The sequence below is a fragment of the Phoca vitulina genome, unplaced genomic scaffold, assembly GCF_004348235.1.
Source record: "Phoca vitulina isolate PV1807 unplaced genomic scaffold, GSC_HSeal_1.0 scaffold2, whole genome shotgun sequence".
In the NCBI taxonomy this organism is placed as follows: Eukaryota; Metazoa; Chordata; class Mammalia; order Carnivora; family Phocidae; genus Phoca; species Phoca vitulina.
The window spans coordinates 94,316,617-94,332,914 of record NW_022589705.1 but is presented as its reverse complement, the minus strand read 5'-3'; the positions used below and the strand labels follow the sequence as shown (position 1 = coordinate 94,332,914).

Genomic DNA, 16,298 nt, shown 5'->3' with positions numbered 1-16,298 from the left:
GTGCCGTGGGGATCTGGCACCTGGACCCTTCGGCCAGCCTGGAAGTTCAGGATTGATTGATTCGCTGCCTTTGGACTTGCTGAGACCCCTCTTGTCCAGTTGGTGGCCCAGGATGTTCAGGACTTTCCAGGTGGACAGGAGAGGAGGAGGAGGTCCAGCAACATAGAACAGGAAGTCTGTGAGCCATCGTGGCTTTAGAAGTAGGGCTAAGTCCTTTTGTCGGCTGACCTGTGAGGCGTGGGGATTTACCTCTCCCTCAGCATCCTGTTCAGTTCCGTGAAATCACACACAGGGAATGGTGATTAGGTTACACCAGGAGACACAAGGCCTGATTCCTTTTAGAATCCTTTCCAAGTTCCTTGGCTGCAGTCCAGTTGAGGTCCAGGTGACAAGCCTTCAGTCTGGCTAGCCGTGCAGAAATCTGAGCACCTTTCAGCCCCCATGGCCCGTTCAAAGACCAGGAAGCGCGGTGGGAGGTTGCTTTGACATTTGATCTTCTTCTACTAAAAATGGACAGTGGGGTGGGGACTCTGAGGTCTGAGACTTTGAGAGTGATGAGGGAAGAGGGGGCCACGAACTCATGAGAGGAAGCTACTTTAAGACCACCCTGCTGTGGGAAATCCCTAACCCCCACACGGGACCATTACTACAAGCAACCTCCACATTCGTCTCTACAGACCGGTGACAGAGATGATCATAAGGAACAATATATGGCTCCTAACACATAAAATGGACACGGGAGCTAATCTATTATGACCTGAAAAAAGCAAACGGGAGTGGTATGTGGGTGTGATCCTTTGCTCTAAGTGGACTGCCCCCAGCGGGAGGGGGACACTTTAATTTCTACTTCATATGTTTCTGGATTGCGATTTCTTACGAGCCTGCATAACATTTGAAATATTTCAAATCAAGATAGAACAAGCAGTTCTGAAAAAATTGTTGCTGTAAATCCGAGCCCGGCAGTTCTTCTTTCATATGGATTCGAGATTCCAGAATGTTGAGCTGTAATGCCTTTGAACCCGCAGCGTCCTAATCTTGCAGAGGGCTCATTGGAATGTATACCGCTGGGCCCCACCCCCAGAGTTTGATTCAGTGGGTCAGGGGTGGGGCCCAAGCGTTTGCTTCTCTAGCAGGTAATGCTGACCTCCCGGTCCGGGGACTGCCCACTTTGAGAACTACTCCTGTGAGCGGAATCATCGGAGAACATCCCTACAGCCTCTTCCTCCTGGAGAAAGTTCTTGGGACTTCTGCTCTTGACCTAAGGAGCTCACATGATTTCATTTGCAGTTTTTGAGGTTGTTCATCCTCACGCGGGGCTTCCTGCCTCCCCACCTTCTTCCTGCAGCGTGGGGGAGGATGCCTGCCCGTCTGGCCGCTCCCAAGGCACCCCCTCTGTGGGGCTGGGCTCCTCGGGCCACCCTTTAAGGCCATAACTGGTGCCTGCCCCGGTATTCCCTCACTGCTCTTTTGCACTAGACATTCAAGATTCCATCTGTGTCCCCTGGTGTTAAAAGGGGGCTGGAGAAGGCAGGGAGCAGCGTGTCTTAAGCACCTACTGTGTGTGCCCAATGCCATGTTGAGCGCTTTAGCTTCTCTTTCCACACTGAAATCCCGAGTACTGCCTTTCCTCTCCTTCTCCACCTCCGGCAGGCTTGAGAGCATCACCTGGATCTGCAGGGTGGGATAGGCAGACGGGCCTTCTAACTCCCCTGGCGGCCAGCCCATCGATTCTCAAGGGATCACTCCCAGAGGTGACCTTTCCGACCTGGCCCATCCCACCGGAGGAGGCCAGAGTGTAACCCGCTCCCACGCAGGCCTCCAGGCCCTAAAGCCTGGGCTTGCTCAGACTTCTGTTCCTGGGGCCTCCCTGATGGAGGCAGGTGGCAGGGGAATGACTCCAGGCCAGTGGGCTCTGGAGCGAGCGGGCCAGCGAGTGTCTTGTAGGCACGCCAGGGCTTCCCTGTGGAGGCTCCTCTGGGCACCTGCCTCAGGGAGGGGAGGCTTCCCTGCTGAGGCCACCCAGTTCCCCCGGGGCTCACAGGCTTCTGCCCCCAGCCAGGTGGGCGCAAGAAGGGCCCGGCGTGCCCGAGCCTTTCTGCTGGGCTCCCGTGGGCTGTCCCCCTGGAGCTGGCTGAGTGCAGCTCTCTGCCCTGCCTTTCTGCTCCCTGTCTCTGGGGTACCAGGCAGGCCCAGTTTGATGGACGCCCAGCCCCCAGTGTAGGCTCATCTCGGTAAACTTCTGGTTAGGTGTCCGTGTGTCACTGTGTGTCACTGAGGGCCCTCCCAGAACAGGGCTTCTCGTCCGAACGAGGCACAGGTAGTTGCTGTCACAACCTTGCCTGGGACTGCAGCCGTGACTCTTTATTTTAATTTTTAGTCTCTGTATGAATGTAATGCTGATTTCCCAGGGGCAAGGTTCAACTGATTTGCGCCCTTTCTGAAAGTGCCATGAGTAATTTGGGTCCTTCCGTAGGTGTTTACAGCAGGTGCATTCTTGGTCTTTTGAGGTCAGAGGCTAGAGCTCTGGACCGTGCAGGATTTTCTCTCCAAAATCACTTGTCAGAACTTCCCAGAAGGGACCAATACTTTTGGTTGGTTCTAGGGGCAGAGACTTACTTTGATATCCCTGTTTGAGAGGAACACAGCCCCCCTGGGTGTCCCTAGGCATCTCTCCTCAAGCGGGCAGATGGGATGGGGTGGGGGACACGTCCTCCTAGGTGGTGGCACCATTTTCCACACCCTGAGCGCGCCCCCCACCAAAGCATATTCCCGAGTCCTGGCTCCCAGGAGCCCGAAACCCTAATTAGCAGGCGGAGCGGGGCGGCCACTCAGCCAGGCTGCGGAGGTTGTATTCGGATATAATAACAGACTGCTCCGGGCATGCTTCTCTTGCAAAATTCTGGGCTGCAACCACCGATGTGTGAGGTGGGGAGGCGGAGGGAGGGAGTTTATTTGATCTTCAGGTGAAAGGAGGCTTTATAAATAGGTCACCTTGTTCCACATCCTGAATTTCATTCTTTCCCCATCTTGGGTCAAAACAATGGTTTTACTGTTCTGGGGTCAATCGGACACGCGGAGGGGGACTGGAGCTAAAAGGAGGTGAGTGTGTGTCTGCCACTCTCCGGTGGCCCCCCTCAGCGGGTGCCCGCCCCCCCCCCACTCCCACCGCATCCATCTGCCACCGGTCACCTTGGATGTGTCCCCGTCAGAGAGGACTGCCCTTTCGACAGACCTTTTCTTAAACAACAAAACAAAAGGATAGTTTTGAGTAGAGGTGGGCTCCAGGGTCAATGGATCCCAAAGTGCTTTTATGGAAAATGGCTTTAACTGAAGGGCTAGCATAGCGTCGCAGGCCAGTGCTGAGCTCGCTGTCCTGTCGGCGCCAAGGGTTGAAATGCTTGCCCCTCCCCAGTCCCTTACCCGCTGAGGTCCTCCTTCCTCGCCTGACCTGCACCGAGCACAGAACCACTGTACAGCCACCATGGGTTTCAGGGCTTGGGACAGAGCAGTTCTGATCTTGTTTGGGGCCAGCAGAGACCGTAGCTACCCTATTTTTTACAGGGCAAAATAAAATTGTGACTTAGAAACAATGCAATTGGATGTCTTGGGAGAAATCATTGTAGAAATAATGTCCCTCTTTGAGATGGCCCCAGGGCTGCACCGAGGGATTCTCATCCTTTATTTTAAATGCCCTCCTGCCAACTCTGGATCCTTCCTGTGTATCTTCCCGGGTAAATCAAACATTTATCCTGTGCTTGCTTGAGAAGAGGAATTACTTTGGGAACAGCTTGTTTGTGGAAGTGTAAAGTCAGTATTTTTCCAGTCTTTATTCTTTTTGGTGTGTGCTTAAAAATCATTTCATGACCAAAGTAAGACATGCATTTTAAAAAATTCAATTCAAAAAACATTCAAAGTCAGGGCGCCTGGGTGGCTCCGTCGGTTAAGTGTCTGGCTCTTGATCTCAGCTCAGGTCTTGATCTCAGGGTCATGAGTTCAAGCCCCACATTGGGCTCCACGCTGGGTGTGGAGCCTCCTTAAAAAAAAAAAAAAAACCACGTTTAAAGTGAATGCATCTTTCCTCCCACCCCACCCTCCAGGGTTAACCATTGTGAAAGGTTTGAAGTTCATTCATTTAGACCTTTCTCTATGCCTATAGACATACATGCGCACAGAGAGAATCTTCTTAAATTCTGTTCTTACAGAAATGGGCTCACGTTCTGCATATTGTTCTCCAGTTTACTTTTTAAAATGTAACAGCATCACGGTACATTTTATAAGTCAGCAGTCTGAGGGGCTCCCTCCTTCTCTCCAGGGCTGTGGGGTCATAGGACAGTGAGCGCGTCCCTGTGCAGGGCTCTTGGGTTTTCTAGACAAGATCCTGGTGGGCATTGCTGAGTGTTCTAGACCTGGCTGGGGGCTGCCACGTGGTGTGTCTGGGACACACCCCCACACCTGTGCATGAGTGGCTTTCCCCCACATTCTCTCGAGATTTCCCCCAACCTTTTTAGCCCTCTGCATCCCACATGGCTCCCTGTCCCCTCTCACGGATGGTACTCTGCCAGCATCCCTTGATTCTGTGACTCAGAGAGAGAGGAGGAGAGCACGGCACATCCAGCAACCTGCTCTCGGTAGCAGCAGTGGGAGCGGGAGGCTTTGGGAAGCTCATCTGCTTCGAGCCCAGGGGTCCACCTGGACTTCCATTACGGACAGGTGGCTCTGATGGGTCCTGGAGCCACAGGCCACCCCATCCCATGGCGGCTGCAGGGTACACTAGGTGGGATGCTTTTGCCCAGTAGAGGGTCTGAGAGGCATCCCCTTTTGCAGTGACCCATGAACTGACTTTTGACCCCTCGAAGATATGCGTGTGTGGCATTAGTGAGGGAGAGATAAGGGGTGTTCAGCTGAGGGAAAGGGGTCCCACCGAGTCAAACCATAGGACTTACAGCAGACACCCCCTCTGAGTCCCCCACCCCCAGTCCCCCACCCCTAGTCCCAGAGCTTTTAATCTTACCCACATGATTGTGAGTAAATGCAAAATCTTAAAGCTTCTAGAGTGTGGTTGCTCATGTCCCTCTGGGTCCCTCTTCAGGGTAAAACAAGTCCATCTACAGGGCCAGGGTGTGAAGTGCAGGGGTCCCCGCCCTGTGGCTGTGAGTCCTGCTTCCCTCGCGCCGTGTGCCCCCCTCCCCAGCCCTCCAGGGCTGGAGACACACACTCACAACCGCGTGCTTGGCTTTGATGTTGGGCCGGGTCCTCCTCTCTCTGTCCCTGTGGTACGGGGGCCAGTGCTGTGCCCAGGCTTGGAGTGGGGGTGAGTGGGAGGAGGGACCCGGCTGAGGGGGGAGCAGGGGAGCAGGGGAAGGTGGAGCATGAAGCGTGGAGCCTCGGGAGCGCGCTCAGCCTCAGTGAGCCCAGCCCAGCGGCTCTTCCCTGGGGGGCAGACGACTGCAGCTTGCCTGCCACCGTCCTGAGGGCGACTTTGACCGCACAGAGCCCCGCGCCAGCACCGGCTCTAGAACTTGACCCCAAACAAGGCGCAGTTCTGTGTTAGGACTCGCGCACTCTCGGACAGTTGTCGGGTGTCCTTTCTCTCGGGCCCTTTCCAACACACCCTTTTATGGTTCTTTTTCTCCTTGGACCCTTTTTGGTCTTTAATCTGATTTTACCTGGAGAAAAATGTTGCTGGGAGCTCCCGACCCAGAATGACGTGTCGACTCCCCGTAACGTGCAACAAGAATAGTCCTACAGTCAGAGCTCCTTTGCACATACTTTGCTTCCATTTCAGTGGCTGCGCACACAGGGGTGTGTGTGTGTGTGTGTGTGTGTGTGTGTGTGTGTGTGTTTGTGTTCATAATGCATTCTTACTCCTGCTGCCTTTGTGTTTGCTGAGGAGGACAACGATCCACTCACCCACCCAGCCGGCAAATCCCTGCTTCCCCCCCGGCCCCCCAGCCTCGGTCACACTGGAGTCCTTCTCACTCCTGCTCCAGGTGTGACTTTGGTCTTTGGGAAGCACCAGGGACTGAGGACAGTGGGAACAGTGTATTATGTGGGCAATCAGAGGTTGGCGGGACAGGAGGGGTACCCACCCGGAATTTGTCTTGAGGGCTGGCTCGGGATGGCCGTGAGCAGGACCAGGCGGATGTGGTCTTGGGGGCCCCGCGGCTGATGCGTGTATGAGCTTTCGGAACGGAGCTCCCGCAGAGGGAATGAGGGAGCCGCAGCCCGGCCCCGCCTGGACTTGCGCGCCCCCCCTGCTCATTAGCCCGACGCTGCAGCCGCCGGGGCTTTGAGCGTGCGTGTGGCTACGTGTGACCGGTAGGAGGTGGGGGCGGCAGCAGGGCCATCTCTGTCCTCCGCCTCTCCTGTTCTAGGCCACTCCACGGCCACACCCCCTGCAGCTTTGTTTCTCCCGGACAGACAAGGTCCGGGTCCTCTCAATTCGTGGAGATCCACTAAGGACTTACTGAGCCATCCCAGGCCCTGACACTCCCAGGGCAACTCTAGGCCCCGAAAGGCCTGGACATATGCATTTGCCTCTCAGAAGGCCAGAGAGGGGACTGGTCCCAGAGCTGGGGCCTGTGCTGCTTCTTCCGGTGCCTCCCTGAAGTTCGGTACCCACTGGGGACTCTCTCCTCGGCCCAGTGTTGACAGGAGCTGCACAGGCCGAACCGCTGCTTCTGGGACTCCACACCTGGGGGGTGGCGCCACATGTCCAGGCATTTTGGAGATCGTGTCAGCTGATTTGCCTGGGTTTAGAACAGGGGTCAGCAAACTAGGGCCCCTGGGCCAAATCCGGCCCACTGTCTGTTTTTTGTAAATAAAGTTTTGTTGGAATATAGCCATGCCCATTCATTTCTGTATTATCGGGAAAGCCTAGAATATTTACTGTCTGGCCCCTGATAGAACACGTTTGCCAACCCCTGGCTTGGAAGGGACTTTAAATTTGATCTGCTCAGACACATGGCTCAAAGACAGCGTCCATCATAGGGCCAAGTGCAGTGACCAAGAAGATGGATAACAGTGATCTTTGTTCAGTGTACAGAACAGAGCCTAGAAAATAAAAATCAAAACAAAACAAAAGGGAAAACGCCAGCCGTACTAGGTCCTCTCTGGAACACTGTCTCGGCTGAGGCTTCGGAAGCATGGGGCACCCATCTTAATGGAGGGGCACACAGAGCCTCGGGAAAGCTCAGGCAGAGTCCTAGGCCGCAGTGGCCCGAGGCACTGTTTGGGTGAGCAGGTTTTCCCCCAGGACTAGAAGTCCCAGGAGCAGTGCTGGTGGAGGAGAAAAAAGGAGGGAGGTGCAGATGGGGAGGAAGAACCCAAAGGCCATCCCCAAGACAGGGCTAGCGGAGCTCCAGGGGACCCACAGAAGGGCGAAGCTCTGCGGCCACATTTGAAGAGAGAAGGGAGGAGGGGGGCAGCTAGATGGCTTCGGTGGCCTTGCATGGCAAGGAGGCGGCTAGGTATGGACAGCAGGAGGTCTACGAGAAGGAAGTGTCAGCTTTGACCGTAGTCTGGACGCAGGGCGGGGAACGGGCAGGCGACAGGTGAATCGAGAGTGGCTCTAGGGTTGCTGTGGTGGTTGACCACGTGGGGATGACTCTGAAGGCAGGGTGGCCCAGAAGCAGCAGAGTGGGTGGGCCACGGCCCTGGCCAGGCTCTGGGGTGCCCTTGCGCAGGAGCCTCCCGCGGGGCTGCACACGCTCTTACCTATCTCCCTTCCTCCCAGGGACTCCCGCTGCTCAAGGTCATGTGGTCCAGGGGCCAGAAAGGACCTTCCCCCTTGGATGGTTCCCTGGGTCTCAGGCCCAGGAAGGTGGGAGCTTAGCACGAGGGCCGTGTAAATGGACTTGCCTAGGGGCGGTGGAGCGGGGAGAGCCTGTGGAATGGGCCTGAACGGACGCCGAGGTGCCACTGTGAGGTTATGTGTCCTTTCTGATGGCTCGCTCTGAGGCTGGACTGACCTCGCAGCCGCCAGATCCCTTCCCACATCCATCCTCCGCCTGCCCCCTGCAGCACTTTGTCGGCAGCGGAGATGATGTGCGCGTCCCCTGGTCTAGCTCAGGGGTTGGCCGACGAGGGAGCAGCCTATTCTTATAAATAAAGTTTTATTGGAACTCAGCCGTGCTCACTGATTCATGCCCAGGCTGTGGCTGCTTTCACGCCGTAGCGCAGGGGTGAGTAGTGGCGCAGAGGCCGCCTGGCCAAAGCCTGAGACATTTACCGTCTAGCGCCGGACACGAGACGCTTGCGGATCCCTGGTCTAGCTGAGGGGTTCTGTGTGCACAGGCCTCGGCTCAGGGGCCCGAGAGCTCCCTCCCTCTCTCCCTTTCTCGCCCCCATCGCCATTTCCCCGCTCCACCCTTGACTTGTCCCAGCTCTCCCCACCTTCCCTGTTCTTCTCCATTCCCACCCCTTTCTCTCCAAGTCGATAAACTAATGTGTTGGAAGGACTTCTCCCCATCACCTCCCTCTCGCACATGTCCTGCCCGCCCAGTGTCGCCCCCGACCCCCAGCCTCCTCCACACTCCTCACCTCTGCCCAGGGTAGGGGTGCGATCTCCCGTGCCCAGATGCTGGGATAAAGCCCACAGAAGGGCAAGGGCCTCTCTGTTCCAGAAAGCAGTAAAATGAGCTGTCTTAGGAAGTCAGCTCCCTCCTCGTCCTCCAGAGAGCTCCCCACAGGGTCCTGCACAGAGAGGTCGCTGGGTACCAGCCAGAGTGAGGCGTCCAGGCAGAGATGGATATGGGTGCTTCTGACTTTGAGAACTGCCCCTGACCAGCTCAAGAGGATACTCGAATGGAGTCTGGGGAGACACGGAAGAGAGAAGTCAGGGAAGGCTGCAGCCAGGCGGCCCCCAGTCTCTGTAGTTACGAGGACCACATTTGTACCCCAAAACCCCAGCTCTCTCCACCCCCACAGAGCCTGGCAAGCAGGTGCCAGAGCCACGGGGTGCCCCCTCAACAGAGCCACAGGCAAGTCCTGGAGGTTTTGATGGCTCTCAGGAGTCAATGGGCCTGAAGGCTTGAAATTGGGATTGTCCTGGGGGATCCAGGACGTAAGGTCATGATATCCACAGAACTTTCCAGAACCAGGTGGTCCTCTAGCTGCAGAGGGACATCTCTGCACGATGCCAGCTTTGCATACATTTGACACAAGGGGTCCTAACCTGTCTCTGAAGAGATGACCATGCCTCAGGGAGCGAGCGAGCCTTCCAGGAAGACGAGAAGCTTGATGTGCTCAGTGAAGTTGGGGGGGGGGGGGGGGGGGGGGGGGGGGGGGTCCGTTCAAGTGTTCCCACACAGGGACATTTATTCTGCCGAGAGCCAACCTCCTAGAGGCCTGGCCGCCCTGGAGATGTGGTCCCAGCGGAGGGAGGCAGCTCGGGGTTGGCTAAGAAGACCGACACCCAGAGACAGCAAGCCCATTACTGATCCCTCCCTCCTCCTGGCCCCGCTGGCCCCCCCTCCCAGATTCCCCTGCACAGCTCTCCCTACCCTCCCAGCGGGTACTCTCTCCCTGCCACCTGCAGAGGGGAGTCCCGCAGCACCCCCATAGCAGGCTCCTTTGGACTCTCTTCATCCCAGGCACCGCAGGGCTCCTTGGAACCAGGGACCCATGTGATGCTTTTCCCAGCAGCCAGGCACCCATGGCTTCTCGCCCAGGCTCCTCCGTGTGCTCATTCAGGGACATTTACTTAGCCAGGAGCCTGCCTTCTCTCTTGTCTGGTCGGTCCCAGGAGCCCGTCCTCCAAACCAGGCAGCCAAGAGTCCCTTCCACAGGCCAAGGAGGTTTGTGATGGCAGAAAGAAGCTTTTCTTCAGTGAGGCTCAGGAAACCCAAATGGCATGTTCTTTTCCCTTATCCAAGGCTGGACATTGAGGACGGGAATGGCGGGGGTGGTCAGTCGGCCCCACATTTCAGACCCTCGTCCTTGGCACTACCAATGGACACACTGGGACACGTGCAGTGAGATCTCCCCTCCAAACCATGGCCCTGACCTTTGAGGAGCCAAGTGATGGTGAAGTCAGAGTGGGAACAAGGGCTCTTGGAGTCAGATTTCTTCCCCAGATGGGCCATTGGGACCTGAGGGGCCAAATGTTGGCTGCTGGTTGAGGGGTGTGGGTAGGGAAAAGTGTCAGTCCTTTAAGTGTTGGTCCAGAACTACTCGAGGGTGGGGGGTCAGAGCCTCTGTTCTCACCTGACCAGGGGCCATGAGAAGAGTGTCACTGGTGGCCCTGGCCCAGGAGGGACATAGGACTTGCTGGAGAGGTCGCTGCAGCCTTGGGGACCAGCAAGCCAGGAGACCCCTAGGGCCTTCCAGCTGAGTGCACGTGCAGACCCCTAAGTGAGCTTTCCACCTGCACCAGAGTCCCCTTCCCTAGCATGAACCCCCAGAAGCAGCTGTGCTAGAAAAGAAGAGGGGCAGGGAAATGGGGTCTGGCCGCTTCTGCTGCCTCTCACGGCTTCACTTTCCCCCCAGACCACAGGCAAGGGGAATAAGCTTCCCCTTGCTTTGACCAAGGAGGATACCCACTGCCTCAGGGCTGATTCAGGATCCGGGCCAACTTGGCCTTCTGCCCTGAGAAACCATGGTTAGGTATTTGGTGAGTGTCGTGCCCCCGACACCATCGAGCGTGATGCCCGGCCCCCAAGCCCACCTCTCCATGCCGACTCCTTCCTAACGGTGTAGCCTCGGGGACGGAGCCACGGCTGCGGCCTGCCCCGCGTCGGGTGTGCCGGGAGCCCAGAAGCCGGGTTGCTGGGACCTGTCCGCGCGGGCAGCCTCGTACTCCTAACTGCCGTGTTCCCCTTCTTCCCGCACCGCCTGCTCACCCGGCCTCCTGTTTCTCTTTCCATCCATCAGGCAACACTGAGGGCCCCACAGTCTCCAGAGGCCGCCTACCAGCCTTCCTTGGGACTTCTGTCTGGGCCTCATCGCAAAACTGGACGGGAGGCCCCACAATTGATGAGTTTGCCCTGGGAGTCAGTGCGAAGGTGAAACCAAAGGTGAACATGGGTCAGAAGGTCACCGGAGGGATCAAGACTGTGGACATGAGGGACCCCACGTACCGGCCCCTGAAGCAGGAGCTCCAGGGCCTGGACTACTGCAAGCCCACCCGCCTGGACCTGCTGCTAGACATGCCTCCCGTGTCCTACGACGTCCAGCTGCTCCACTCGTGGAACAACAATGACCGATCGCTCAACGTCTTTGTGAAGGAAGACGACAAGCTGATCTTTCACCGGCATCCGGTGGCCCAGAGCACGGACGCCATCAGGGGCAAAGTCGGGTACACGCGCGGGCTGCACGTATGGCAGATCACGTGGGCCATGAGGCAGCGGGGCACCCACGCTGTGGTGGGGGTGGCGACAGCAGACGCCCCCCTGCACTCCGTTGGGTACACGACCCTCGTGGGGAATAACCACGAGTCTTGGGGCTGGGACTTGGGGCGCAACCGGCTCTACCACGATGGCAAAAACCAACCGAGCAAAACATACCCGGCCTTTTTGGAGCCGGATGAGACATTTATTGTCCCTGACTCGTTCCTCGTGGCCCTGGACATGGATGATGGGACTCTGAGCTTCATTGTGGATGGACAGTACATGGGAGTGGCTTTTCGAGGACTCAAGGGCAAAAAACTGTATCCTGTAGTGAGCGCCGTCTGGGGCCACTGTGAGATCCGCATGCGCTACTTGAATGGACTCGACCGTAAGTGTCCTATGTTCTGTCCAGTGTGACAGGGTTCCTGGACTCCCTGTGGCCCCGGGGTCCTGGCTGCGCCTGACCAAAAATTTATAGCCATTGGAACTAAAATGTCTTTAAGTAGATACCCCAGCATATTCAGATCCTCAGAGGCTTTTCTTGCCTGCCTCTGCTTAAATGAAGAATTCTAGCTGGAGTCTGCCAGATTACCTGCCAGCACCCGATGGATGGATGAATGAGTGGGTGGATAGATGGATAAATGAGTGGATGGTTGGATGGATGGATGGATGAGCGGATGGATGGATGGATGGATGGATGGATGAGTGGATGGTTGGATGGATGGATGGATGAGTGCATGGATGGATGGATGAGTGGATGGATGGATGGATCGATGAGTAGATGGATGGATGAGTAGATGGATGGATGGATGGATGGATGGATGAGTAGATGGATGGTTGAATGGATGGATGGATGAGTGAATGATGGATGGATGGATGGATGAATGGATGGATGAGTGGATGAATGGACATGTGGGTAGATGGATGGATGCATGGTTAGCTGCTCTTTGTTTCTGGTTGACCTGCCTCCAGTTTTGATCTGCAGTTGACCAAATTCTAGCACAGTAGCCAGCATATTATTGAGTTGGGGTTTGCAGTCTTGGGGTTATGGGGACCTCTTACATAAATGAAAGCCAGTGGCCTCTCTTATTCATTAGACAGGCTTAGGGTCTCTCTCTTCTGGTGCTGGAATCTTCTGAGTTGGTTCCTTTAGACCATGGTCCCCTGGGAGGGGCTTGTTCAGTCATGATGTCAAGAGGCCTTTGGAGAAGAGCATGTGGATTAGAAACAGGCTGAATCAGCAGTGATTTCCACCAGTCCTTTGGAAAAGGGAGTGGCCTTTCTCAGACCACATGGGAAAATAGCCCACATGTGGCACACTGTCTTAGTTTAGGAGGTGGAGGACTCTGTGGCTTTGTGGCTGGTACCCCGTGGTGGCAAGAAGTCCCAGGGTTCCGGAACTATCCATCCCTGTACTTGGCCCTTGCTCTTTCATGGGTCCTTTCTACCATCTGCAGACCCCACCTTGGAAAGGGGGTGGGGCAGAAAGCTTTGCCCACCCACATGTTGACTGTCCCTACAGGGCAGGTTTGGCCTGGCACCTGGTAGGCCAGGTGAGCAGTCAGGGCAGCCCCTGCCGGGGTCAGAAGCACAGACACTTACTTTGGTCTTGCAGCCTCCAAACCTTCAGCTTCTCCCATGCCTCGTCCCTGCTTCAGCCTTGGAAGATACCAGAGAAAGTATCTAGGGACATACGTCAGAGGGAACTCTTTTTTTTTTTTTTTAAAGATTTTATTTATTTATTTAATTGACAGGGAGAGAGAGAGAGACAGCATGAGAGGGAACACAAGCAGGGGGAGTGGGAGAGGAAGAGGCAGGCTCCCAGCTGAGCAGAGAGCCCGATGTGGGGCTCGATCCCAGGACCCTGGGATCATGACCCGAGCTGAAGGCAGTCGCTTAACCAACTGAGCCACCCAGGAGCCCCAGAGGGAACTCTTAAACACTTCTCTTTGGAAGCCTCCACCACCCCCCTTTCCCTTGCTCCTTGCCTCTGGCTTTGGCCTGGTGATGGCAATGACCTCATCTCTGCAGCCTAGTACCCCTAGGTCATGGGGCGTCAGGTGTGCTGCCAGCAGCTACCTCCCCAAGGAAGTAACCTCAGATCTCATCTAAGGAACCAGCAGAGCAAGTTCTGTGAGTCTGTCTCCCCAGGCGATGGTAATAGAAAGTCCACAGCCAAATCTGCCCTAGGCTGGGATGGGCAGGGATTGGGAGAACCAGGCACATCCTGCCCAGGACCTTGGATCTCAGGAGCCCTGGCCCTGCAGAGGAGTGACCATGGCCCTAGTTAGTTTAATGCCCATTCCGTGCAGAGGAATGAATTGCTGGTCTCCCTGTGTTGTTGCCAGTCACTGAGACTGCTGGTCTCCACGAGCAGCGCAGCCTTCATCCCCTCCAGAAACAGGTGCATCAGCAGTCACTGTTCACATAGCCAACTCTAATACAGAACACAGACCCCCAAGGGGCCCAGAGGGGACACTAGCCTGTTCACTGTGGCAAGTCAGGGCACACTCAAGCAGAATTATTCCTCTGCCAAGTCAGGGCAAGGCTCGGCAAAGGTTCTGCCAGAACAGTCCTGGAGGCCCAGATGGGCGTCTTGTAAATAGATAGATGCCCTGTCATCAGCTCTGCATTAGATGGGACATTGGATGCTTTTGTAATTTTTCTTGTCAGGGGAAATGGAAAGAGATTAAGGGGAGTGGGAACGGGCATGGGAATATGTTGTTGAGAGTTGCATCTCTGAGCTGGGTCTTGGGTGGAGACTCCAAGTGTCAGTTGGCTTGAGACCACCTTGGATTCTCTTGATTAATGATGAGGACCCCTCCCTCCCCAGAAATGTCATGCTATAACCCAAGCCGAGTCTGCCTCCCCGCTGGGCAGCAAAGACAATCGCTGGGATGCAGCAAGGAAAGGATTTATTGGAGAGGCAGTCAGACGAGGAGACAGGAGGGCAAGCCTCAAATCCACCTCCCTGAAGGGAGAGTCGGGGAAATTTAAAGGCAAAAGGAAAAGGTCTGGGTAAAAAGTTGCACTGGTCATCTGCTGCTGCGATCAGTCCCATGAACTCTTTGGTTACTGGTTTCGATACCAGGCAATACCAGGGTTCGCTCCCCTGCCTCCTCGACTTCTCCAGTCCCGGTCAGACCTAAATGGGCCCCGTTCTGCGCGGCCAGTTGACTTTGGGGGATCCAGATGGGAAAACCCATGAGGGTCACGCAGCATCCCCAGCCCGATGCACGTGTGGAGAGTGGGATAAACACCAGCCTCAACCTGCTTTACCCACACCTCGGTTCTGTACTGAGAGAGCATCTCATGCCCTAGAAGGATCACTGTGGCTGCTGCATAGAAATGAATGGTGGGGGCGAGAGTGGCTGCTGGGAGGCCAGGGAGGAGCCATGGTGGTTGTCCAGGGGAGAGGTGACCTGACCCGGGCTTGGGCCAGGGTGGGGGGGTTAAGTTTGAGATGCTCACTCCACACATCTAGGTGGCTCTGCAAATCTGGAGACAAGATCAGTGGGGTAGTCACCAATGGCTGAGCCCCCTGGATGAGATCACCTAGGGAGTGAGAGGACAGGGCTGAGGCGGAGCGCTGGGGCGCATCCATGTTTCGGGGTCAGGTGGATGAAGGGGAGAAAAGGTAGAGTGGTCGTGGGGCTTATGGGGAGAGTAACGGCCTGGACAACAAATGAAGAGAGGACTTCCAGAAAGACAAGGTGATGCCAGGTCAAGAACGGTGATGGTTGAGAATTGTCCATCAGCTTTGGCAACAAGGCCATCACTGGTGACCTTGACAGAAGTCGTCAGGGTCGGGTGGGGTCAGAAGCCTGACAGAGCAGTGGGTTTACAGAGGAACAGGAAGGGTGGTGTGTTCGATTCCTGGGGCCACTGGAACAGATGACCACCAGCTGGGTGCTTAAGACAACAGAATGCATTCTGTCACCGTTCCGGAGCCCAGTTGTCCAAAATCGGGGTGTCAGCAGGGTTGGTTCCTTCTGAGGGCTCTGAGGCGAATCCTCCCCAGGCCTCTCTCCTGGCTCCTGCTGGTCGCTGGCAGTCCTCGCACGTTGACGCATTACCCCGTCTCTGCGTCCATCCCTACACGGCCTTCTGTGTCTGTCCTCATCTTACTGGGACACCAGCCATTGGATTCAGGGCCCAGCCTACTCCAGCATGACCTCATCTTAAGATGCAAATTACATCTGCAAAGATGCTATTTCCAAGAGGTCCACGTTCTGAGGATCCAGACGGTTCTGAATTTAGGAGGGGGGACACTCTCCCCCCCCATTATACATGTGGAGACAGTGACTCTAGACCATTCCTACGGGACCCCCACGCCACCCCCTGAGGGGAAAGTGAGACAGCAGTCAGATGGGGTACCCATTGGGTGAGGTCGAAGGGCGCCTAAGTCTTCTGCCCAGGAGGGTTTGCCTTGCCTTCCAAGGTAGCTGAGGAAGGGGGAATGTCATGGCGAGTCCAGGTCTATGGTCCACCGAGGGGGCAGAGTGTGACAGGCAGAAAGTCTGGCCAGGGCTGGCTAGAGACATCGCGCGGTCACAGCCTTGGAGGCAGTCTGACCTGTTAGCCCTCCAAGGGCTGTCTGGGAAGTCGTCTATGCCCTCCTTCCCCAGCCCAGCCCAGCCCAGCCCAGCCACCAGGTCCTGACCTCAGCAGGGAACAGTGGTTTACAGAGCTGGTCAGCCAGAGTTGCTAAGCGGGGCCTCCCTGGGTGCTGTTGTACTCCCTGCCCCCTTCCCCTGTGCGCCGGGCAGACCCTCCCAGCAGAGTCCCTGCCCCCTTCCCCTGTGCGCCAGCAGACCCTCCCAGCAGAGTCCCCTGTCCCCATCCCCTGTGTGCCAGCAGACCCTCCCAGCAGAGTCCCCTGCCCCCTTCCCCTGTGCGCCGGGTAGACCCTCCCAGCGGAGTCCCCTGCCCACTTCCCCTGTGCACCGGGCAGACCCTCCCAGCGGAGTC

At 56.3% G+C, this 16,298-nt stretch overlaps 1 protein-coding gene across 1 annotated transcript in view; it reads left to right on the top strand.

Moving 5' to 3' along the window:
* SPSB1 (splA/ryanodine receptor domain and SOCS box containing 1) overlaps nt 1-16,298 on the top strand; it is a 50,368-nt gene that overhangs the window by 27,355 nt on the left and 6,715 nt on the right. Inside the window, exon 2 of the mRNA XM_032394132.1 lies at nt 10,873-11,715. Within this exon, the coding sequence (XP_032250023.1) occupies nt 11,022-11,715 (694 nt within the window). The 5' untranslated portion in view covers nt 10,873-11,021. The remainder of the gene's footprint in view (nt 1-10,872; nt 11,716-16,298) is intronic.